Source organism: Lepisma saccharinum, chromosome 19 (assembly GCF_977018435.1).
Source record: "Lepisma saccharinum chromosome 19, izLepSacc3.1, whole genome shotgun sequence".
Taxonomy (NCBI): domain Eukaryota; kingdom Metazoa; phylum Arthropoda; class Insecta; order Zygentoma; family Lepismatidae; genus Lepisma; species Lepisma saccharinum.
The window spans coordinates 70,895,780-70,923,074 of NC_139247.1; the positions used below are offsets into that span (position 1 = coordinate 70,895,780).

Here is a 27,295-nt window from a genome sequence, read left to right on the forward strand (position 1 = left end):
ATGTGTTGGAACACCTTCCCTACTCACCCGACCTTGCCCCTAGTGACTTTCATTTGTTCCCGAAGTTGAAGGAGCACCTCAAGGGGACGCATTTTCCCTCAAATGCTGCTGTTATGGACGCTGCGGAAGAATGGCTCACGGCTCAGCCACAGACATTCCTTGAAGCTGGCATAGTGGCTTTACAGCGTAGGTGGAAGAAGTGCATTACTGTGAAGGGGGACTTTGTGGAAAAATAATACTGCTTATATGTCAGGGACAATAATTATTGAACCACCCTCGTACTTGCCGTTATGTGCTATATTGTATATTGAGTACTATGAAAAGACTTGGGGAATCAGGGAAAATACATTTAGAGATCACGTGGGAATCCTGAAAAAGCATCCAAGACACAATCTGCCAAGAAGACCTTCAAAATTGAAAGGCTTACAATTAGATACAAAATAAGAAAAATGGGATATATTTCCTAATGCTGACAGAAGATTCCTTGAATTAGGTATTAATTTTGTTCCTTTACACAAAATTGATTACAAGCATTAGTGGTAATGGAACATTAATGTATAAGTTACTGAAAAGTTAAGAAAATGGTGGTTTGACCAGGGATTGAACACAGGCTTTCAAAATTCTGTGTCTGCACTTTATGACAGCAACCAAACCAACCTCTTGTCTCATCACAGTTTCTAAAACATTGATCTCTATGTAAGTTTATAATGCCCTGTATGTACTTCTGTACATTTTTTTCTTGCAATTGGATGCCCTTGTTCCCCAATGGCATAATGTACCATGATGTATTTCACATGGCTAATTCAGTTCATAATTATGTTTACATAATTTGTATTCATGTTCAGATATTAGAATAATTAAATCAACAATGATTTATGATGGGCAGGCCATGTGGCACAAACGTGGTGGCTACTTCCCGGCAATTCCTTGAATTCTACTTGAATTTTTCTCCGTAGACGTGAAAAATTACAACTTGTATTAATCCGAATCCTATTCATATTTTATGCAAATAAAAATTATTTTCATAAAATTTTCTTAGTCTTATCAAGTTTATAACCATAGCTAGGGGGCAGAGGGAGTCGGCCCTGGGTGCCAAACTATCTAAATGAAAAGAAAAGTTGTAAAGTTGATTGATTTGTGGTTTTAAGTCCACTTATACACAGAAAGGCTAATCGGGCGACGATGTTACCACTACACCATCGGGGAAGCACAGAAGTTGTAAAAGAGAGAATGCATTGGCATCCCGTGAAATTATTTGCACCCTATTAAATCAATATTGATTTGAGCCTGCAAGAATTAAATCCAAAAATTTTCTTGCTCGTTTCGCTTGCATTATTTCATTGTTCTCAATAATTCATTGTATTGTAAATTATCAGACAGAGAAATAACACTTGTCTTAATTGATTTTGTTTTAAATGCATGAACAATTGTTTTGAGGAAAGGTAGCGTGCACATTTGAGACAATTTATGTAATTTTTGTTGTATATAATATATATTAAAGAAACTTTGAATACGTACACAATTCAGTGTCCGCGGCACTCCAGGTTGCATATATGTGAGACATATATCGTGCATGAAATTTTATACATGTTAATGCAAAAAAGAATTATATTTGCAATGAATTTATCAAGCATTTTCTGCCTTTCAAAAATAGTTTGTGTGCTTGTTTCCATTGTGAAATTGAACTAGTTGAAAAAATAATTGAAATAGTTTGTTCAAACACAAATGCTTTAGCACCAACTTCTACCCCCTTTTTGCATAATTTACGAGGACAATAACATCTTTGATACTACTACTACTAATAATAATAACAACAATGATGTTGGTCCCAGCTGGTTCGAATCCTGGCTTGGGCATGTATGTTGTTGACTGTCCATTCATCAATTTCATATCACTCATCCCCATCTTCGCAAATTAGCTTCTTGGCACAAGAAGCGAAGTAAAATAAAACAAATCAATAATAATTAAAATATTATTAACACTATTATTATTAGTATTAGTATGTTTATCCTGGCACTTTCTCCCCGCTCGCCCAGACAAAAATTCGTGGTTGCGCCTCTGATTGTAAATAGAGACTCAGCACCTTAAATATTTTAATTATATTACGTATACCGTTTAATTGAATTATAATTTTTGGATGTTGGAATCACACAGACCCTTTATATTATTAAGATATTTGTGTGTGGATGTTGAAAGGCAAGCAATAAGTAAGGTTGAAATAGAGAAAACATCTGCTTGAATTTTTGGAAAGTTTGCCTTGAAAACCGGGAATTCTACTTGAATTTTATCATGGTCCTAGAGTAGCCACCCTGACAAATGAGAGGAAAGAAGAGTTTACAGGATTCTTGTTGGGAAACCTGATGGTAAGAGACCTGTAGGAAGGCCAAGACGATGATGGAAGGATAACGTTGAGATGTACCTAAAGAAAATTGGTAAGGATGGTAAAAGATTAGATTGATCTTGCCCGGGATAGGGACAGATGAAAGTATTGTATTGCTGCAGCCATAAACGTTCAGGTTTAACTCTTAGATGCAGAGGCTGATTTCAGCGGGAAATTTGAAATTCCGCATGCTTCTAAATGAAATGTTATATTTCCGGAACTAAGAATGTTAGAGGTGCAAATGATACCTTGTTTTGTTCAGTATACTTTGGGCTATAATCCTGATAGAAAAAATAAATTTTCCATAATCAGTTAGAAGAAGGAAAAAGGGAAAGTAACTAACGAAATTTGGAACTCATCAGACTCCCACACAGGCTACGCCAGGACGTGAATGTCCAAAAGGTACCTGCATAATGCCTGGTATGTTTGCCATTGATGTAGAACAAATTACACACTTATAAGCCCTTTACTTTTGTAGAGAGGATGAATGCCTCAATGCCACAGCTTTCCGCTGCTCACATGCCGCAAGCTGGGAAACACAAACACTGAACGAAACTTAGCTGGGAAACACAAACACTGAACGAAACTTCAAACTCGAATAATTTCAATTCGTCCAACTTGCTTTATTAATCTATTATACCCTCCATGGAAATTTACCTAAGTAAACATGTGGGCTAAAAATAGCATGACCAACAGAAACAAGGCAAATCATTCAACAATACTTCCATTGTAATCCTACAGCACAATTTTGTGAAACAGCAAAGAGCAGTCGGCTGTTTTCCAACCCTTGTTAGTGGCTGGAGGCTTTTTACTTTCTTTCCCTGCTGCTTCCCCCTCCCACCGCCCCTGCCTGTGCTTTTGGCACCAGGAAGGTCGCACTTCTATTGCCAAAAGTGTGTTTTGAAACTTCAAAATTGAGAAAGAAGTGATGTTTTCGAAACTAATGAAAATAAATCGCAATTTTTCGGACATTGCCCCCCCCCACCCAAATAGTAACAATGAATTTAAACTTTACTAATTGTTAATTACGTACCTCTAGACTCATGCAGAACTCAAAACACTTATCTCCGATCATTATCCAATGCCACGGCCCATCCTTTAAGGGTTAAGAAGGCTAGAGAGTTATTTCAGTTCTTGAAGTCTACCTTGTGAGACACCATACGAGGCACACAATTTTCAGCTAACCGAGCACAATTGTAAGTACATAGCAGTCCTACATTTAGGAATTTTTCTATTCACCTCGGATAATATGGGGACCAAAATGAAATTTCTTCAGTAAATTATCCTTTTCTTTGGATAATAAACCTTTTCCTGCTCGTACAAAAATAGGCAATAGTTAGGCTGGAGAGTTCAATGAACAAACCGATCTCTAACTATGCATGGACTAATAAATATCCTTTTCTTTTTCGTCTAATTGCACCTATATCAAAATGGATTGTTAACATTGTATAGTAAGACACACTTCTGGGTTGTAATGATCCCAACAACCCAGAAGTGTGCATGACTACTTCTGCGACAGCCATAGCAATTTCATCAAACATATCTTTCACTCTCCACGATGAATAGCTGTCACTTTTTTCTTTATCCAAACATTTCTATGTATTCAAAAAGACCACACTTTAAAAATTCATGACCGCTGCCAACTTTTAAGAAACATTCAATACTTACATTTCCAAGTGTGTGTATAAATTAAGAATGACGACAGAACTGAAAATTTATCTGCAGTTTGGGAGAAATGTGTTAATTGCTGTTGTGTGGTACTGAAGCAGCTGTCTGCTATGTTGGTGAATTTTACAGTATAATATATAATAATATACAATAAATATAATAAACTTTGTGCTCAGATAAGCTAATCAGTACTAGACCTAAAGGTTAAAAGTGGGATCTGAGCCACTCTGCAGTATGCCTCCACAGGGAATCGAACCCTAGACTCCTTGATTAGAAGGCGAGACAGTGTTAGCACTATGCCATCAGAGAAGCTCCCACCATAAATATGTATTTTATTGTAGGTAGGTATTTACAGAGCAGGGGATTGGGGTGATCACCCTACCAAAATGCCAAGATCAATTTTTTGGCTGCATAATCATACCTAATGTTATTAGCAACTCGTGCATTAAAAGAAAAAATAAATCAAGTTTAACCTAATATAAGGCTTTTCTGCCATATGCTAGTCATGCTCTTGTTTGTGGTACTATATATTATGGATGTTCTCTTTCAACCTTCCTATCTTTATCTCTCCCCCTTATATAATTGGCTGGGCATTGCAATTACAATACCGAGAGAGGAGCAGGCTGCTTTACATATTAATGTAGCAATGCTTTCGCCTATCCACTGTGCCATGAGCTATGATTTCAGTAGGGTAATCATATTATATTGTCCCACAGCCTGAACACTGCATTAGTGGGAAAAGGTTTCATTGATTTTTGTTATTTAGGGTCTCTTTTCTGCCACTTTTTGGCTAATTGCGGCGATGAGTGATATGATGAATTTGATGAAAAGACACAGAACACCCAAGCTGGAATTCGAACCTGGGACCTTTGGCATTGTAGCCCGCTGTGATAACCACCGTGAGTGGGAAAAGGATCAAAGTAGACCATTATAAAGATAAAGTAGTGGAGACTGAGAAAAAGAGGGCATAATTGAGATACAGTGGAAAGAAAGAAGTGCAGGATGAAGAGATACAGAAGAGCCTCGATTTCTGCCCAGCAACTGAATAAGAACAACAAAATCATCAAATTCTGCATCAAACTATTTATATAAACATTTTTTGGTAAAAGTATCAGCAAATTTACAGAAATGCTACATGTGCTGATACATGCTATAATTTCATTTTGGACCAACCTCCATGGCAAAGTGGTTAGCACCACATGGTACGTCATTAAGGGTCTTGGGTTAAAATCCTAGGCTGGTCGTGTGTGTTCTTTGCATGTACCCCTTTATCATATCATCACTCATCCTTATAGTAAAATAAACCAAATCAATTTCATTTTGGTAAACATAATATCATTGGCAATTATAATAGCGAAAATCTTATTCTTATTTTTACTATTCACACTCAGAGTAACCTTAAATTGCTTAACAACCTAAGTATCAGCAGAAATAGGTGTAAAGCATCATGTCCTACAAAAAATAATGTTTACTATCACTCTTAGACCCCTAAGGCATGCATAATGGTAAATATATAACTGCCTACTCTTCCATTTGAATAACACTTGAAAAATAAACCATAATGTGCAACATATTAAATCTTTATACGTGTATTTTTCTACAAAAAATTAATATATACACAAATATCCTACAGTTATGGTACAATCAATTACTAAAGCACAACTGTCACGTCTCTTGACAGCATCAAACATAAAATACTTTGAATTCCAAACAGTTTAAGAAAAAAATCTTAAACTTTACAAAATTCAATAAAAAGGGGAAGAAAGTAATCCAAAAATCTCACCAGTTCAAATGTTATAAATTGATGCAAGATGTTTTATATACATTTTATTATCGGACTTAAAAAAATCAACCTGCTCCTTCTGTATTTGATTCACATTAAAAACAAATTCATCCACAACCAATAGAAGTTGGTGATTATTGCATCCCTTGTGAATACACCGTATGCTGAGAACTGATCGACGACATGGAGGCTACAGGATCTTTCACATGTGACGCATCGTAAGTCAATCCAGATGGCACCACAGGTAACTGCATTAAGTCTTCGGTAACAGCCGGTTTGGATTTCGAACTTCTCAGTAAGTTGGTAACTTCAGTCAGCATCACTTTTGTTAACTTAATGACAGCGATGTGAGCAGCATACTGCAAAATGAGAGCTCCAAAGCCTTTATACAAGCCCAGCTTGCCCTCCTCTGCTATGATGGTCTTATAGCAATCGCTCGCCCCTTCATAGCTAGTCAATATGGGAACCACTGCATACCCAGTGTCAAGATTGTCTATAATTGTTCGGGTTCCTTGTAGATGTAATCTAGATTGAGAAAAATGTACCATTAATACAGTCACATGTTTCTGGTACAAGAACTGCTTACATATCAGGTTCAAATTTGGTACAGGCCATGCAAATTCACTGTTCATAATGAAAGCTCGATTTCATGATTTCTTTTTCAAAATATTTTCCTTGGAAAATCCATAAGCTTTACATTTTATCATCCACAAACTGTGAGGTATTAAACAATATGCAGGAAGTTCATTTTGCAATTAGCAGAAAATGAAAATTCTGGGTACTTCTTTATAAATGCACTAGAATGATTTTTTTCATAAAAATATATTGCAATATGTTACGCCCTTGCATTATTTGATAAAGTTAATAAAACAACAAGAATGAAAAAAAAAAAATCAATGTATAAGGTACAAAATATAAAGGTTGATAATTTATATTTTTTGATGTGTAGAGATTTGTTAACTCAAAAAGATATGTCAAGACATTTTAAATAATTTATCAAAACTTATCTATGTATGTACAACAATTTTTTATTGTAGCATAATACATAACAAATACTTCAGCTGACACTTTTACCAATTCCTGCCAATACTTAAATATGCAGCAATTTAGCATTTACTGTAACAAGTAGTTTTTAAAAGCGGAACACATACTTTATACTAAAACAATACCATGTCTATCTACAACAGTTTTACTCCACTAATGTTTTTTTTTTTTTAACTAATTTATCTGGTACTGTAATATCAAACAATCTAGACTTTTTTTTGTAACACGTTTACACATTTTGAGCACAATGACTCTGTTCCATGTCATAAGCTCTAAATTTCACATACGAGGGTCACTATTTATATTTTGAGCCTTGGCAACACTGATTGAAGTTAGGTGCGATTTGACGTTTGCATGGAATCGTCTGGCATTATTGACCCTAACCTACTTCAAATGTTTTGTCAATAGCTTCATTTGTGTTGTTTATGTTGCCTTGGAGATTGCGCGACAACAATAAAATGGAATTAACTCGTGAACATTTTCGTGCGATGATTTTTTACGATTTTCGACGTGGATTATCAAGACAAGAGTGCATCGATCAACTTACTTCCACATTTGGCGAAGAAGCCCCATCCTTTGCCACTGTGAAACGCTGGTATAACGAATTTAATCGTGGCTGCCATTCGCTCACCGACGAGATTCACGAATGTCGTCCAAAATCAGTTGTTGTTCAAGAAAACATTGATGCTGTGCAAAACCTAATACTGCAAGATCGTCATGTGACATACTGTGAGATTGAGGCAACCATAGGCATTAGTTCCACCAGCATATATGAAATATTACATGATGATTTAGCTGTCAGAAAGGTATGTTCTCGTTGGATCCCACACAATTTGACAAAAACTCAAAAAGACGCTCGCGTCAATTGGTGCAAACAAATGCTCAATAAATACAATCGTGGTGCTTCAAAAGACGTATATAAGATTGTAACAGGTGACGAATCATGGATATATGCATATGAGCCGGAACGTAAACAGCAGTCGACTGTATGGGTGTTTCAAGATGAACCCAATCCAACAAAAGTTGTTCGCGCTCGAAGCACATCGAAACAAATGATTGCCTGTTTTTTCGGGAAAACTGGTCATGTGGCAACTGTGCCTTTAGAGGAATGTAGAACGGTCAACTCTGAATGGTACAAATACGGAAAACAAACAAACGCCGTCGGATCATTCTTCATCAAGACAATGCCAGCTGTCACACATCTCGTCTAACAACCGACTTTATGAACAGTCAAAAAATCGAATTGATGGGTCATCCGCCGTACAGTCCTGATTTGGCACCCAATGACTTCTTCTTGTTCCCGAATGTCAAGAATAAATTGCGTGGACAACGATTTTCGTCGGCGGAAGACGCCGTTGATGCGTTCAAAAACCATATTATGGAGGTGTCTCAAGAAGATTGGAAAAACTGCTTTGACAAATGGTTCGAACGAATGCAAAAGTGTATTGACCATAAAGGAGAATACTTCGAAAAACAATAAAGCAGTTTTCAATGCCAAATTCCTGTTTTTTCATTGTTAGGCTCAAAATATAAATAGTGACCCTCGTATAAGTGTGGGGCTATGCACAGGGGAACACTTTACCTTTTTACGTATAAGTTTTCATTTGACATTTTTCTTTTTAATTCTGCTTTGTTTCAATGAAATGTGGCAGGAAAACATATATGTTAACTTTTGAAAATTCCTATAATCGATCATTTTGTCTTTGTCAGAAACTAAATATTCATAGATCTGAGCAATAATATAATTGAATCTTTGTGTAATTTTAATGCTTCTTTAGCTAGTAGCAAGTTAACACTAAGAACAGTGCAGCAACTAGACGACAACAATGGATTGGGTGTATCAGACTTGGCATGTGTTTTACTCAACACCTTGGCATGTGTTTTACTCAATGTTTCCTGGAGATTAGGATTCTAATTGGGAACACTTACTAAATTTAATGTTATTTACTTTTAAATTTCACCAAATATATGCTGACCCAAAAACATTTTGAATTGATAGCACTTCCCACTGATTCTGACGCTTGAAAAATTATAACAATTAAAAGTTGTTCAAAATTCTCATTAATATTAGTGGATGACTATTCCACTCCGATTATAAGCATCAATTTTTCAGAGTTTTGGTTTAAAATATTCAAAACTTACATCAGAATATTAAAATACTTGTTATGAACTCCCAAAATAAGCTATTCACATAAAATATGAGAAAAAATTAATCAAAACTTCAAATTTTGCATAACTTCCAGGATAATTACAGTGCATAAAGCATTTTTTGCAGACCCCTCTAACGATCGAAATATAGGAAAAGTATCAGTACGTAAAATCCATCTGGTACTTTCCAATACAGGTACATTGGTATCAGCTCAGCCATAGTTTTTATTATTTAACATGTTACAAAGAATTTACAACACTTTGGTGACCAAACAGCAAGTCCATTTCAACAACAACATGGTTCGTCTGTTTTCTGCAACACTAAATCAACGTTAAAGGAAACTCAGCTTATTTATTGCAGTACTAAAAACCCATCTGTCATTACATGATTGATTTGTTGTTTGAAGTCCACTTTATGCACAGTAAGGCTAATCGGGACTGGACCTACAGTTTAAAGTGGGATCCGAACCACTATGCATCTCCACCAACCATCTGTCATTACAGATTCACTGGTTTGAGTCCCAGTGTGGACATTGTGTATTTGTGAGTGTCCCTTCATTAGTTTCATCTATGTAATCATCACTGTTGTAATTAGCCAAAAGTGGCAGAAAAGTGACGTAAAATAACAAAAATACAAACGAAACCTCAGGGGTCCCGGGTTCGATACCCGGTTGAGGCACATAGTGGTTCGGATCCCACTTTAAACTGTAAGTCCAGTCCCGATTAGCCATACTGTGCATAAAGTGGACTTAAAACACCAAATCAAACCAATCAAACAAACAAAACCTCCATCACATGGCAGCAATTAAGATGTCATTTCTTAAAAACTATGCTTGATAATGTAGATAAGTCGTTTTTGTTCATTTATATACATATGAAGATATGGCATATTGAAATGACAAAACAATATATTTACTGTTACTATTTTTAAGAAATGTATTTTGAAAATGTGAATTTTTCCCCTTCAAAAAATTATGCAATGTAACTTATGAATGGGGTACTACTCTTCAATCACCATTTGTTGATATGTTTTACTTTTATGTGCAATAATGAATTTTTTTTAAAAAAATGTTTGCATTATGTGACAAAGGTCAAAACATCTAATTTTCAAAATTAGCCAAAAACGATTTTCTACAATTGGTTGCATATTTTCCTTTTTATTCTTCTTCTTCTTTCAAAAGGGGGAATAAGGATTATATGTCCTTGAAGTGTAGTCTTTTGTCATGCTTTCCTGCAAATTTGGTCCATCTACCATTCACTAGAAGTTATTTTTAATTTTTTTTTCTGTAAGATTGCAACATTGCCATTCCCATAAATTGTTATTTTTTTACGCACCAAGAAGTATCTGTCTATTTGCAACGAAATTTTTCATGGCTGAAGGAAAATGCCACTGCTACATACTACATTTTTCATTCCCTTTGGTCTATTGTGGGAGTCACAGGGCAGTGCTGAATATGAATTTTTGAGTAAGATTTCAATTTTATTCTTCTTCTTCTGTAACTTTCATAATTATGAGGTAAGATGCAATAACTTCATATCTCTATGGTAATTAGTTCTCTTGCTATGATTCTTTTTGTGCATCGCGACAAGTATGAAAAGCACAAAAATTCCTGACCAGAGAGGGTAACATGCAGGTGAAGCTTCTGCCCTCCAATTGTACTGATTGCATATTGGGCAAAGTTTGTATTAACTGGACAGAATCTAATCTGACCTGAAGATGAAAACAGTTTACTGAATCAAATGTGAGGACCCATGCTTGGAAACCAAACAACTTTAGTCGGTTCATTTATCTGGAGATCCAATTTATAATCTAGACAGGAGAGAATATGTAATGGAACGTGAGGTCTTTTGGGATATTTACACACAAAGTATGAACAAATGTATGTCTTACCTGTGGAGAACAGTTTCTACTGGGAACAGCAACATGTCTGCAACAATAAGGCCCACTAAGGAGGACGTCACCTCAATATCTTGGTTGCTTACTTCTGTGAGGACGCTGCGTGAAACAGCACCCTGTATACAATTAAAAAACAACACATGAGCTAATTTTGATTACACTACAATACCATGTGTCCTAAATGACATGTTTATACATAATCATTATTAAAAGCAGCACAGAAATCGAAACGGTTTCTTTTCTCGTTTGTCTCCTCAGGAACTTACAATTTTACAGAGAGGAGTCAAGTGAACAGCAGTTTGCTTTTGCTGTTGGCTGTGCCACAAAACTATCACAAACAACTAAGACAACAACAAAAGAAAGCCACGAGAAGATTTACTTCAGTGCTCTAGAAGATTTCCTAATAATGTAATTTTTCATAATTTGGAATATCACCGCGGTTTTTAAAAGGAACTTTTGGAAACAACTTTGCTGCCGAGTCTAATGGACCAGCATGGGCTTAAACTGTCACAGTAAACGAGGAACTAAATGCAACACACAGCATGCATGCATTGACACTTCTTGTTCGCCCGGACATCAGAATTATCCTGTTATAAATATAATTATACTATTTGTATTCCTGTCCAGATATTATTAGAATTATTAAATCAAGAAGACTTAGGTGGGCAGGCCATGTGGCACGAATGGGAGAGGAAAGAAGAGTTTACAGGATTCTTGTTGGGAAACCTGATGGTAAGAGACCTGTAGGAAGGCCAAGACCAAGATATAGGGATAATGTTCAGATGGAAGGATGGAAAAGATTGGATTGATCTTGCCCAGGATAGGGACAGATGGAAGGCTTGCGTTGCTGCAGCCAAAACACTCGAGTTTGAGAAGGCTAGAGAGTAAGTTAGTTATATTAAACAGTATCAATAATTTCTCATCAGAACAACAGTAATGTGCAAACATGGCTGCAAAACACAATATCTATATCTTACCTGCTTTTTCTGCTCCTCCCGAAGGTTTAAGTGTAGACATCTGTTTGTAATTCCACGTATCACTGAACTAAAGAAGTATTTCAACAATCCATGAATGACCGTGGGAAGAACCAATGCCCATACTGGGAGCATTCGACCTGTGGAATCAGTAGAATAGACGTATTAGGAACTACAATGGAGGAACTTACAAAATAAGCATACTTATTAAGCAGTGCCAATCAAATAACAAATGAAAATTCAGTTGGGTTCTACATTTCTCAGGCAACTGGGAGCTAATAAACTTACTTGTATTATTATTTATAAGCATAGCAGCTCAACTGCTGACATTTCAAGAAAAGGTTAAACTGCATATTGCATTGACCCACATGAAAATGCTTCTTTCATCATACTAGGAATGGAGCAAATCAGAATGCTATCTTATTGACCGATATAGGATTTTTTTTTAATTAAAATTTATTGGGTGTGTCAGCACCGAGACTATTTTGCACCCGTCACACTATATGGGGTTCAGCCCCTTATCATAACAATAATAAAAGCGTGCCTGAAAACTAAAATTTCCTTACCTTGGTTAAAAGCTGAGGCTAAAAAGGGTGCTCAGCACAAATAAGGACAAAACACAGGACGACACAGAATTATACTGGCCATGGGGCCAGTCGCCAGAGCCTTGTTAGTCTGCAGTGCAGGCTGTACTATGACTGATATAGGAATATCTTCAGTTTCAGATTATCATTAAATTCACTCATAATTTTACCAATCCAACATATTTAAGTAGCCGAAAAATAGTGCGAAATTTCAACCTTTTGGTGCTACTTTGTTAACCAACAATTCATATGTCCTGGTTTTGTGTGTAAATACACATTCTCTCTTTCAAAGCAAAACCCACTGCAGTCACCTGATAACATGTATTAAAGAGGTTTCCCCTGATCAGTATAATGTCAGTGCTGGTGAATTTTATACGGATACTTTATCAATATCGGTAAACAGTTCAGATCAGTTTATTCCTACATCACACATTATTATTTGATACACATGAGGATACATAACTTCAAACAACGTATCAGATATCACCTTATGAAGGGCTGGCTGTTAATCTAATAGAATATTGTGGATATTTGCAACAAAAAGTGCCAATAATTTAACAGTGTTAATTTCTATTATGTGTACCTTTCTGTGTGGAACCAAGACTAAGCAGTCTGCACATGCCTTCCTTGAAAACATCAAAAATCCCAGGTTTCTCGCTTGCAATGTCACTCTGCACAGTTTCGACTAGACTAGCAGAATAAAACGGAGTGACTATTGCCAAGCTTGTGCTGCAAAGTAAAAACAACTTCATTATGTATTGCCACAAGGTCAACATGATCATCTAGACATAAAAAATTGAAGTAGAGCAATTTAAAAAACTTGACTTTAAACACGTTATCTTCTGTACAAAAAAAGGGGTAATGTTGAACTTATCTAAAGATTTATGAATTTTTCCAACTATGGCAATAACTTTACTATGACTTGACGCCTACTTATTTACATGTGAAAATATCCTAATAAGTAAATGACTATGACAGGCAGAAGAAAACTCTTGTTTAAATAATAAAAACAGCTTACTTAGTAGGTTTTACAAGGTATACAGAAACAAAATATGAAAGGAACTGTTGTCCTTTTCAAGTAACTTTACCATGTTTTTCCACATTTTACATGCATTATAGTTACACACCTAGTTAAATATAAAAGTTCGAATATTTACTGACATTTAATGTTAGGTTCAGTATTTCTTCCAATGATATGCAACTGAAATTTTGGTTTGAAAATCAATATCTCCTGAGATACATTATTATTAAGAATTTATTAAGTTTCAAGTTTTATATACAACAAAAATAAATAACATTCCACTTGAGCTTTAAAATATCTAAATGTTCTATACAGAATGTAGATTTTATAGTGTGGTGCTACTTTTTGAAACACCCTGCACTTCAGAAAATTGAACAGCTTATTTCCAAAGTTGACTACTTCATTACGCTGCTATAATGTTCATTGTTTTTGTCCATTTTCTTAACTCACTGTCAGTGAGAGATAATCAAAATGATGGCAATTTAATGAAATGTCATTACAATGTGATGCAGTCAGCTAAAAAAAATGTATATACCGAAAATTTAGAAATAAGCTCAACTGTCATGTGATGATTTTTTTAAAGAATAAATCTTCTTGTTTACAAGTAATTAGGAATACAATTGACAACTAGACTTAGTTCACCAAAACATGTTCTCTAATCAATATATTTCCTACCTCTTCAACAAGATGTGTTGCCCTATCGACTTCAACGAGCTGTGCCATGATACTTCCCTATAAACAAATATGGACAATTAATTAGCAAACATAATAATTTGTAATCTATCAAATAAACAGCAACAAATGAAATTATTGAAGTTGCACACTTAGTAACATCAAATCAAGTTATACTTTGAACAATATAAACTTTCTACAAGGTACACTCAATAAATAACCGGAAAAATAGTATAAAAAATCTAAAATATGACTGTGATTGTTACATGTTTCTTTTGTGAAGGTATCTGTAAGCTATTCACAGCTGGGGCTGGCACGCCTGCCTCGTGCACGGGATAGTGGGAAACAGTTACACAAAATGGTAGCACCCTTAGAGGAGTGTTCCAAGCTGAAGCAGCGAAGTGCCGTGATATTTTTGTTGAGTGAAGGTGTGAAACTGATAGAAATTCATCACCACATGACAGTTCAGTATGGTGACAACTGTATGAGTTGATCACAAGTGTACGAGTAGGCTGAAAACTTCAAACAGGACATAACCAGTGTTGAAGATATCCCGCGTCCAGGTCGCTGTCACTGAAGTCACGGAAAGCAACATTGCTTAAGTGGAGGACTTGCCGGAAAGGTCATGTTAACTTTGTTTTGGGACCACAAGGGGCCAATTCTTGAACATGTAAACAGTACCACCTACTCCAACCTTTTGCGTGAAAAACTGAAACCAGCCATTCTGCAGAGAATGGTGTGCTTTTGCTCCATGACAATGCGAGACCACACACACACTGTCACATTGTCTACCATCGAGGACTTAAGTTTGAGTGCTTACCCCACCCTCCATATTCACCCGATCTCGCACCTTCAGATTTCCACACCTTTGGCCCACTGAAAGATGCACTAAGTGGATCGAGGTTCCAGAATGACGACGAAGTCCAGTCAGTGGGGCATGAGTGGTTATGCACACAACCCAAAGGTTTTTCTTCCTGTGGAATCAGTGCCCTTATCAACCGCTGGCGTAGGTACATTCAACTAGAGGGGGGGACTATGTTGAAACATAGTACTATAATTCCTTTGGTGCTTGTAATAAATATTTGTTACAACATATTTCCGATTATATATTGAATGAGCCTTGTAATATGTTTTAAACCCATTAAAAATTATTACAAAGGAAAAGATTTGAACTGGAAATTTTTATATCTATAAATATCTCATGAAGAATTTTAATGAATGAAAATGCAGACATAAAATTTACACACAGTGAATGATGATGGATAAATAATATATTTATATTTATTTATTATCTATTCACTTCTATAACTGAATGTATGTGACCAGGATTTTGTTAAGTTTTGGAAGAAGCTGCATTTTAGAATTTTATTTTATATAAGCAATAAAATAAAAGATATAAAAAATGTAAAATTTCCAACATGTGTTGTTAACATTACGAATGATAAAAGATCATTATTTATTGTCTCGACATGTTTACCCCTTATTTTCAAGTTTTTTAACATTCAACCTTTGGTAGAGTTCATTCCTTTCCCTCACCTGATGAACCCAAGTGGTTCAAAATTTTCAATCAAAATCAGAAGGTACCTGTCTAGGCAATAGTCTCTTTACACTCAAGATATATAAATTAGAACATTATATTTGACTTCACTTGATTTTGGCACTTAGCATCACTTTTCTGACACTTTTGGCTAATTGTGACGATGAGGATGATATGATTCAATTAATAAAGGAAACCCATGCCTAGGTTGGGATTCAAACCCAGGACCGCTGGGATCATTGTGTGCTGGCTAACCACTCCACCATAGGGGGTGGCATTAGACCTTTATACAGGGTGTCCAAAAATGAATGTTACCATTTAAAGTGTTGTTACTTGAAATATTAAAACAAATATAAGATAGTGAACCTTAGAGATTATAATGTAACATCAACCACGTTGATTGGTGCAACAGTCACGGTCAATGGCGAACGATATCAAGCAATGATCAAAAATTTAATATGTCCAGTAGTAGAGGACAAGCCAGAAACATGGTGGCAGCAGGATGGTGCAACAGCACACACAGCCAGACAGACAATGCAGCTGTTAAGGGATCTTTGGAGAACGGATAATCTCTCGATACTCTGACATTAACTGGTCTCCCAGATCCCCTGATTTAACAGCACCAGACTTTTTGCTATGGGGTTACCTCAAAGTCCGGGTGTTTAGAAGTAAGCCCAGGACACTCCCTCCATCTCAAAAACAACATCCAGGAGGAGATTCAAGCTATTGGCCCAGACACATTAAGAGAAGTCATGGAACAAGCCATGGAAAGGGCACGTGTCTGTCTGGCGAATAATGGAGCCCACCTACGTGATATCATATTCCACACCTAAATAATGAATCTCCTGTCATTGAAATTTCTTGTCAACAGATTGATTAATAAAGATGTTATTTACATTTGAAATGGTAACATTCATTTTGGGACACCCCGTATTAACAAGAAAATGGTAGTACTGTACACTCAAATAGAGAGCAGGTGCACTTAAAAAGTAATGGCTGGTTACACATAACAAAATGATAGGAAATGCATTCATAGTAGCAGTGACTCTTTCATTAGGCTACTGCTGGGCATACTATCCCTAGAGGCAAAAAATTTTGGTAAATAAAAAAATCAAAAAAAATCTAAAAAAAACAGTCAATTTCACGTTCAAAGGCGGAAAATAAAATAAAATTTCGGTGTTATAATGGTGAAAAATCGGATCAAAAGCAGTATATAAAATGACATTTTGGTTTTAAAATTGTGAATATAATCCTAAATTTGATTTAAAAACTGCACTCATTACACAAAATAAACATATCCCTTCTAATAGCACATTTATGTACTTACCAGAGTATTAAGAGTTTATTCCTGTATAGAAGGGTCCATTTTTGCTTCTCAAATATTTTCAGTAGAATTAATCAATCTTACATGAATTGCATAACTCGCAGGATAATTCAAACTTCAGAAAGTGTCGCATCGGTAAATAATAAACTCTTAAAGTTTGTGTTTGAGAGTCCATTTCGCATCATTTCGTGACAAAACAGGGTAGGAAAATGCACCTCACACCTTTCAGAAACATGGAAAATTAACATTGCAATGTGTTACTTCACATTTAGTGTTTTCGTCAAAAACGAAATATGCATGCCTCTAATTATCACAAGCTTATTAATGTCATATCCAGGCAGTGGACTTTCATGCAGAGGGCATACAACAACTTGTTATTTGGTACAAGAGTGATAAGGAAAGGATGGTGACCATGTAGAGAAGTAAAGTAGGAGTTTACAACATTGTTAAACTTTGTTTTTATTTTATGACCAACTGGTCCTTACTTTTGAAATGCAGCTAGTATTTATGTTAGGGATGGAGAGAGATGGAATTTTAGCTGCCAGCAATATTTTACCAATCAGATATCAATTAACCTGTCCCTTCCCCAATTTATATAACTTTTGTAAAATTATCAACAATTTTACTGCTAAAAAATATGCCTTTTATCAGTCTAAACATATTAACTACTGATTACTCTATCAAATTCTTACTATTTTAGTACTGTTCAAACTTGCTTAACTTTAATGTACAAAGCAAACATGTAGACTCACTTTGGCCATGGAGTTACTTTGCTGAGTAAATCCTCAATGCCTAACGTCATTCCTCGAATGACAAGTGCACTTCCCAGCCCCTTCCACAGTGTTGTGATGCCCTGCCTCTTGTGGAGGTGCACTATCACAGGAAACAATGTAATGGGGATGATGTGGTACCTCTGAGAATTAACATTCACCTGAAACACAAAAATAATGTATGCACAACATGCAACAAATAATATTACAAAATGATAAAATTTAGCAAGTTGAAAGATAGGGAAAAACAGGTAAATATTTGAGTTTTTGTTTTAAGGCCACTTTATGCACAGAAGGCTAATCAGGACTGAACCTACAGTTTAAAATGGGATCCGGACCACTATGTGCCTCCACCGGGTATCAAACCCAGGACACCTTGATTACAAGGCAGGGTTTTGTGGGGTGAAACAGGGAAAGGGGAATAAAAAAAATATAAGTCTTGGTGTTAGCAATAACCTACACGACGATCGTTGTAATATCAACTGCAGAACATCATGCACGATTTATATGATAATTCTAATACTCAATTAAATGGTAAATGAATGTGTATTGTGTATTTAATCTTTGTAATTAGTCCACTTAGACTCATTCAATATAAATATTATTTTTAATAAGACCTTTTGGTTCCTTCAATGTCTGAAATTCTTTAATATGCTCAACGTTTTGATGTAAGTTTCTCATGGCCCAAGAATACAATGAAATCTTATGTCAGTCAGTTACAAAATAATATGGGCAAAAGTGTATTTACAATTGAAATACTATACAGTATACATGTATTTTGAAAGTAGAGGTAAATAATTATGTAACTGTCCTTCAATATATATATCTGTATTACATGAGTATCTCACAAACCTTTTTATGGCTATACATGGACACATGCATATTATTGTGTGTACATATTACATGGTGCCTTCATTGGTTATTCTTCCACTTGGATGCACAGTTAAAAGCTTCACTAAGTATTATTTATGGGGAAAAGTAGCTTATGTATGGGACCGCACTTTGCCAAGTAGCTATTATTGGTTTACGGTCAACCCATGCAAAGGGGGGTTTCGTGTTTGAGACAAAATGTTGTGTGATCAGATGTTGAAAGCATTTGGGGACATTATTGTAACACTAAGAGCCTTAAACCTGACCCACCTAACCTAACAATAAAAGCATTTAGTGGTGTAATATACCTTTGCACTCCATGCACGTGAAGTAGATGACAGCAACAGTCTGTATTCATGCCAACATTGAACAAATGGCTGCTCACAAAAAAAAAATCACGTAGGACCAAAGAAGAAAAATCGTTCCCTAGAAAGCATGTAGTAAGACTCTGCAGTACGTGGTAACAAGACAAATCAGACCATGTAAAAGTAAATGCCTATGCATCATGATTAATTTGGAATTAAACAACCAGAACTTGGGTCTTACATTATTATTATTTTGAACACTGGGAACTTAAAAACCAGTTTATATTCATTGTCAGATTCGCAAGGTTTAGGCAGAGGTTCCGATTGTGTAATTCTGATATAATCATGACAGGCATATATTTTCTACATGAATCGAATTCTATACATGTCTATGAGCATACACTGTACATATTTTCTGACTACATACTGCATGTTCCTGTACAGAAAGATTTTTCCTTTCGTCTCCTCTAAGCTTAGTTGAGTAGGTTTAGGCAAGTCAGGTTTGGTGCACTCAGCATTATAATTATACTGCTATGTGTTTAACAGTATTACTATTTGCAACTTTGCATAGTATTGTTAGGTTTGATTGCCTTAGTAATTCTACATTCTCTTTCACTTCCTTGCTGTACAGTTGCGGACAGGTCTGGTTGCCTTTTTTTTTTTTTTTTTAACAATCTCATTGATTTTCAATTTGATAGTTGCAAACCAGAAGTGTCCGTGACTTCACACAACATTTAAGAGAATGCTCAAAAACACATACCTGACATTGTCTTCGAAGAACAACAAACGGATGACTCAGCAAGTTCTCTGCAATCAAACTTGCCAATCCCACTCCAAGGCCTACATACTTCTTAACAGCGACATCTGTGAGTGGAAAAGTAAAAACAAAAATGTACTAGAAGAACTGAAATATGAGATGAATACCTTGTAATAAGATATACACATAATTAGAGCAAAAAAAACAAACAAAAACACCACAAATCAGAGTACGACTTCCACAACACACTTTCTGCAAGAGTCATATGCCCAGTCTAGTTCGCTGCAGTCTTTGACACACTGTGCAGTGCAGGTGTATCCAGTGTTAGAGTGGTGCAAGGAAATGACGTTCAATCAAGTAGATGCAAAGCGGTGTTCAAGTTCAGAAGATTCAACAAATGCCTGTCTGCTGCTTCAAATGGTCATTTGATTAGTTAGTACTAGCCACGTGATCTTAGACTGGTCTGGAAGATAGTGCAAATGGTGCAGACACCAAATACACTACTTGACTCCAAATCAACGAACTAGACGACTCAGTGTTGCACCGTGTAACCAACTAGATGCTTTGGTGCAAAGAGAGTCAAAAAGTGCAGCAAACTAGACAGGACTATTGAACTCACTTCTCCATTACCAGAAAACCTAGCATCTTGGCAGTTGATGAAAAGTCATCTTTTTTCATAAACTTGAAGATGAAATTAAAGTAATGCTAGTGTGTTTCCTTTAAGTTAGAATTAGACAAAATTAATTAACTGCATTTTTAACCTTTTCTGGCTCATTTGCCACACTTTAGTATTTTTCCAATTTTATAAATTGAACTTGTACAGGGTGGGGCCGAGAAACCTGATGACTTTAAAAGTTATATAATACAGAAAACAAAAAGAGTTTATCTTTATTCATGTGCTAGCCACACAGCTATATGTATGCCATTATTATTGAAATAAATAAAATTATGATTTACACCAACATTAAGTGTGGAAAATAACATCATGCGAATGGCACCCATTTTGGCCCACACACTGTTGGAGTCTGTCGCTGAAACTCCTCCTTCCTGGCGAAAAAAAAACCTGCTGACTGTTGTTTTATTATTGTGTCGTGTTGCATGGGGGGTTGGGAGGTAGATGGGTATTCCACTCCTCACTGGCTGCAATTTCAGTCACCATGGAACCTTGGAATGCAATGCACTGCCCTTTCATTGTTGAAACTCCATTTGCACAATGTTATTTTCCACTCTTAATGTTGGTGTAAATCATAATTTTATTTATTTCAATAATAATGGCATAATAAGGATAGCACATGAATAAAGATTAACTCTTTTTATTTATTGTGTTAAATCATTTTAAAATTCATCAGAGATAGGAAGGGATAGAACAAATAATGTTGGAGTTTGTAAAGCACTTTGCTGTTGTCTTTTCGCTTAGCCTCATTAGTTTAACCCTGAAACGTGAGCTGCTTCTCATCATTTCTATGGAAAGTTTTCGCTTACATGCATGTGGAGGCATGACATGCTTCAATTTTATTTCAGGTTTGTTGAAAGCGGTTTTTGAAAAATAATAATAATCAGCTTGAATTTAAAAACATGGGTCTTTCAAATACGATAACATATACAAAAAAATCACACAATGATAACTGTTTGGCTTAGAGGGTCGATGTTTATTCACGTAAATGTAATTAAATAAGGTTGGACCATACTGACTTACCAAACGAATATATTTGAATAAAATTTAAATTTATTTCTTCTTAAAATATTTAATTTACTTGCTCAAACATCTAGTTGTGAAATTAAAAATACTGTCATAAGAACCATGACTTTCGCTTGTCATTTCTAAAAAGTTCAAGCTAACATTTTAATATCACAAGTAACTTTATAGGTAGTTCAGAACGACTTGAGATGACCGGACCCCTCTCCGATTTTCTTCATATTTGGCACACTCACTAATTGAGGCCTCCTAATCACGAATCTGAAGTTAACAGTTGTCGGAAACGTCTAGAAATTGCAAAATAAGCGAAAATAAGGCGTTAGTTTTCGGAATAGAAATCGTAGATTTCCGTGCATTTTTTTGTTTCCTGATACTACCACGACACCAAATTTTAACTATGTTTGCCTAACCTAATCACACGTCAATGGTTCGTGGGGCTAGCGTCAATGGTTCGCAATTATTTGCAATTTCTAGATCCTGATGCTACCACGACACGAAATTTTAACTATGTTTGCGTAACCTAACCGAAACTAACCTAACCACACGTCAATGGTTCGCAATTATTTAGCAATTTCTAGACGTTTCCAACAAATTTTAACTTCAGATTTGTGATTACCAGGCCTCAATTAGTAACTATGTCAAATATGAAGAAAATCGGAGAGTGGTCCGGTCATCTCAAGTCATACCGGTAGTTCTAAAGATACTTTTAGGTCATCAACTAACTTCCAAGCTTTAACAATGACAATGTAGTAACTATATCCATGATAGAGAAATAACCAGAAATGATAGACAAACAAACTGCAGTCTTCAAATCTTCTGTTATTGAAAAAAGCATACGTAGGCCTAACTAACAGAAGGAAAATGCGTGCCTCGTATGAGGTGTCTTATGGTTTTTCACTATGAACTTAAATTGAAATAATGAACTAAATTCAACTACACATAGCAAATGAATATAAAGCTATAATACACAAGAACACTTGACTTTGGATAACAATTCCTGTTGAAATTTTCATCAAGCATGGATTACAACACAGATGAAGCTACAATGATGCAAATCTAACCACATACTGTTACCTGCAATACTTTAATAAATACACTTGTAAACTATGGTTACAGAACCTGCAAAAATTAACTTATTTTACAATGCAAATTCCTAAAATCATGTTTCCTACTCCTAGAGTAAATTCCTTACAGAAGAACTTAAAAGAATGGATGTGTAACACATTTGAATAATTTAGCCTATGTTGGAAATTGAACGATGGATCTTCTGTACCCTCACCAAGAAAGGAAATTTGCTTGGTTTCTGAAGATTTTGTTTTAATTAATGCTTTCTGTTCTTTAAGCTTGCAGAGATGATTGTAGAAACTTAAGAGTGGTTTTGTGTCGTATAATCTTTCTGCACAACATATAATGGTAACAGTTCATTATATCGGAGATGCATTTCTTCATTTTTACAGAAGAAACTACTTATGGAAAAGAGTTTCTCCAAGCTTTCCAACGTTCGTCTAGGTATTTTCTTCCATCGCGGAATATATTTGACCAGGAAATCATGTATTTTTCAAGAGAAATATCTCACCGATGCGCAATTGCCATTGTTTTCGCTACATGAACTGCATGCTGCGTACGTTTGATGACGTAAGCCCCTGTCACTGTTTCCAACCCCTTCTTTTCACTATGCTTGCCTAACCTAACCTTATCGGAAATGGTTCGAGGGGCTAACCGTCAGCTACCGTGCATAATGGTTCATGGGGCTATCCATCAGCTACCCATGCATAATGTAAAATTTTCACACATGAAGAACACGATAGTAGGTTGGAAACACTGCATAACCACAACACGAGTCAAAATGTGCCTGCCATATTGTGCGTTACAGAAGCGAAGAAATTAATCAAAAAAATGGTAAATATGTAGTATCGCCCGAATGGATTTCTTCGTTTTTACAGAAGAAACTACTTACTTTAATCAATTTCTCTGACATTGTGGAAGTTTGTGAAGGTGTTTTCTTTGACCGTTTATGCTTTCTGACCCCGAATTCCTTTTTCTTTCCTGAGAAATATTTCCAACACGCAGAGGCGATTGCTGCCATTTCCTTGTTATTTGCCTGCATTCGATGACGTAACACCATGTCAGTGTTTCCAAACACGCTTTGTGTTTCCTGAAATCGAAAAACCATCTGTTCGATACATAGTGGCTGTTTACGTCGTAAACCCTTGTCACTGTTTTTTTAACTGTGTTTGCCTAACCTAACCTTATCGTGCATGGTTCGTGGAGCTAAACATGCAAGAATCATGGAAACTTTTTAAAAAAAATCGTAATAGTAAGTAATTTTCGGTCATTAAGTTTCAAAACACTGCTTGCGCACTGCAAATCGACAAAACACATGCACGACGATCCTTGACGAGTGCACGCCATATTGTCTGTTACACAAGCGAAAAAAGGAAGACAAATAATGACTCGTAATATGAAAAGTTGACACTTTTATGGAAAAAGGCATAACTTAAAGAATCTTCCGCAATGCAGAATAGGTAAGTATCAATGCTAAAATTAACGAAATAAACGAGTGAGAGTTGTTCGGGCGATACTACATAATTACCACGAACTGTTACCCATATAATATCTGGTTCAAACTTCATTTCGTACATTCACATTCTGCAAGAAAAAATCAACCCTAACCTACTTTGTTATCTTACTACTGTGTGAGCAAGTAAAAGTGTAGGGTGTATGTGATTCTTCTGCCACTTGACACATTTTGCCCTCACAACCATGCAGCGAAAAAAGTATATTTACAGACGTTCTCTCTTCCTTGGATACCACACACACAATCATTTTTTATAGTTAGGAGTTCGAAAAGCTATGTATATTCATGAGGGGAAAGGGGGTAGTGTGGTGCACTGTCAATACTTACCATCTTCATCTTCGACCACTACACTGGGTTTTACGTTTGGATTCAATGTAAGTTCTGCCGGCCTTTCTATATTTCTTGGATAAACACCATATGGTCTGTTCCACTGTGCATCATCTGTCGACTGACTATAACCAGAATACAACTTATACTCTTCCATTCCTGCCATATTTCACCGACGAACCAACAGAACTACAACCTGCATTAAACTACGCTCAACTTGCAGTTGCACAGCCTCCGAAACTTACAATATCTGCTTTGTACATTCAGGCAATTACGAAACACGGTAATAAAAAGTTAAGATGCCCTTATGACTCTATTTCTGTTATTCGTTTTCGATACAAAAAACTAGTAACTTGGAATTCATATCAATAATAATAATAAACGTAATAAATTGAGCGAAGAGTTTGCAGACGATACGAGTTCGGGTAGTTCAGTGGAGCCAGTTCCCAACGTCAAAACCACTTATAGCAGTTGTAGTTTGAACCTGACCCTACTCGGACTCCACGACGAATAAACGTAATTGTGATGACTAGCTTCAGAATTTGTACATGAAACTTCTAGAATACATTTAAAAAAATATTCACTGTCAGTGACCACTTTCAAATCCGCAACATGGCCGCCATACATAGTGCCGCACCCCTCCTTTCGCCTGCCCATATGGGTGACAGACAATTCAGTTTTAGTACAAATTATGATTAGTAAAAAAGTGCTTCCCTGTGCTTAGCAGTACGCCATGAAGGCGTATCGTATAGGGGGTGTGGGGGTAACGCCCCACACTTTCTTGATCCGGTCGTGAGTGGGGATGATGTGATCAGCATCACGCCCCTGACTGCCTTTACCACCCAGGGTTTCCCCCAGGTACCCATGTTATTCGACGCTAGGTGGGCGCCGGGGCCGCTTCCATCGTTAGAAAAGTTCCCGGATTTGAACCGGCCGGGGATCGAACCCGGGACCTTTAGCATGGTAGTCAGACGCGTTACCGACTTTTTTTTTTCTTTTTAAATTTTTTTTATTGAAATTAGCTACTACTTACACAAATTTTACATTTGGACATCAATTTCAAAGTATCACATGTAGGAAATTTGCATACAAGGCTTTACAGGTTATCTGATCATTGTGATAATATTGTTCATTGGCATAGAATTTGAATGACAGTTTTTGTACATGAGGTTGGTTGCCAAGCACATAATAGACGTAATGTCCTATGAGAAATTGCACTGCACGTGTTCTTGTGAGAGGAAAATACTGAAACTCTGGAGTTAATAAATGGTTCACAGTGAAGTCGTTCGGGGAGCGGCGGCATATGATTCCAAGTAACTTCTTAAGGTGTTTCCAATGTTCCACGACTGTCACACATGTCGTCAGTCGATGCACTAAGGTGTCGTCCTGTGCACATATGGTACAATGGGAGTTGTCTGCCATAAGGTATCTCTGCAATCGTACTCTAGTCACGATAGCATCATGTACAGTTAAGTACCATATGGAGCGCACTCGATTGGGGAGGTGGGTCGCGGCTATGTTTCTCCACACGATATTCCAGCGCACACTGGGGAATAATGGGACAATACGCGGAATATGTTTCATCCGGGTTTGCAGCATTTTTGATAGAGATTTGACTGTTATATCAGAAGGATCCACACTTGGAAGGAGCATCAACATGTAACAAATTTCCACTATGGTTGTTCGTAAATATAGAAATTTAGTGGGTATAACACCTGGGTAAATTGGGGCACATAGTTCCACTTCATCCAGCATGGAGCGTAGCACACGAGCCGTAATGCTATCTTGATGCTGGACTATCATGATGATATGGCGGTGCAAAAATAAGGCTTGCGCTTGTCGGTCGATACTCAGCAGGTTTAGTCCTCCAAGGCGAGTTGGTAGGCATAGTGTGTTATGAGCTACATGGAACAGGTGACCGTGCCAGAGAAAGCGTGTGATCATTCTCCGGATTCTCGCAGCCGTTTGGGTAGGCACGGGTAGTATTTGCGCCACATACCATAGTTTCGAGAGTGCATAAGTGTTGACATATTTGATTCTAGCGCTTAGTGACAGTTGGCGGAGTCGGTTGAAATGTAATACTGCTTGTATTTTGGGCACTATGGTTTGAAATGTGTGGTTGGAAGTCTTGACCAGATTTCTCGAGAAGTAGATCCCGAGCACTTTCAATACGTCCGTCACGGTCATTGGGACAGATTCTGTCCAGTTCCATGAAATTGTCCCCAAGGGTAGTATTTTTGATTTTCTCAGGTTGAGACACAAGCCTGTGTTTACTCGTAATTGTTCCAAGATTTCCATTAGGTTAACATAATCCTGATGATCACGCACCACCACTGTGACATCGTCGGCGTATGCAAAAACTCGGTAGGTCTTGCCATATGCTTGTATTCCTTGTAGTCGTTGATTTATTTGGTGTAGGAAGGGACTAAGAGCTGTACAGAAGGCGAGGAGTGAAAAGGGGCAACCTTGCCTAACAGAGCGCTGAAGAACAAACTGCGAGGATAATGTTCCATTTACACACAAATGTACCGGAGCCTGGGTGTATAGGCTCTTTATCGCTTCTACGAAGGATTCTCCGCATCCAACCTGAGTTAAATGCCGAAATAGATAATGATGATACAATGAGTCAAATGCTCCTTTGAAGTCCAGGGCTACTAGAGCTGCTTCCGAGTCAGGGGCTTCATTCATTACAGTAACGATGTCTCGTATGCTAGTGAGAACGGTAGTTATATTGCCATTAGTTCCGTGCACAAATTGATGAGGGCCTAGTAGGGTAGCTGCATAGTGTTGTAGTCGGCGCGTTAATATTCGTGCCAATATTTTATAATCGGCACATAACAAAGTGATGGGGCGATAATGTTCAGGTGTTAAGCGATGTATCACTTTCGGGATTAAGACCATGACCCCTGTCGAGCTTGTACGACCTAACTTCTTCTGCGCAAGACAGGCATTGAGCCACC

At 36.6% G+C, this 27,295-nt stretch overlaps 1 protein-coding gene across 1 annotated transcript; it reads right to left on the minus strand.

The window, feature by feature from the left end:
* Positions 1-5,575: 5,575 nt before the first annotated feature.
* LOC146003195 (mitochondrial outer membrane protein SLC25A46-like) lies at positions 5,576-24,778 on the minus strand. The gene is made up of 8 exons (XM_083141380.1): positions 24,336-24,778; positions 19,738-19,841; positions 17,785-17,963; positions 14,175-14,231; positions 13,062-13,207; positions 11,898-12,034; positions 10,915-11,036; positions 5,576-6,356 (listed from the first exon to the last, which is right to left on the minus strand). Exons 1-8 carry the CDS (start codon positions 24,499-24,501, stop codon positions 5,966-5,968), a joined length of 1,302 nt encoding a protein of 433 aa, XP_082997506.1. The 5' UTR covers positions 24,502-24,778; the 3' UTR covers positions 5,576-5,965.
* Positions 24,779-27,295: the final 2,517 nt, after the last annotated feature.

What these genes read in the sequence shown, in the direction of transcription:
- LOC146003195 (XM_083141380.1), bottom strand. Translation starts at nt 24,501, where the DNA reads ATGGCAGGAATGGAAGAGTATAAGTTGTATTCTGGTTATAGTCAGTCG. An exon ending in AAAGTAACTCCATGGCCAAA is followed by an intron (nt 14,232 to 17,784) that starts GTGAGTCTACAT and finishes ATTTGTTTATAG; the next exon opens with GGAAGTATCATGGCACAGCT. An exon ending in TCTTGGTTCCACACAGAAAG is followed by an intron (nt 12,035 to 13,061) that starts GTACACATAATA and finishes CTGATTCCACAG; the next exon opens with GTCGAATGCTCCCAGTATGG.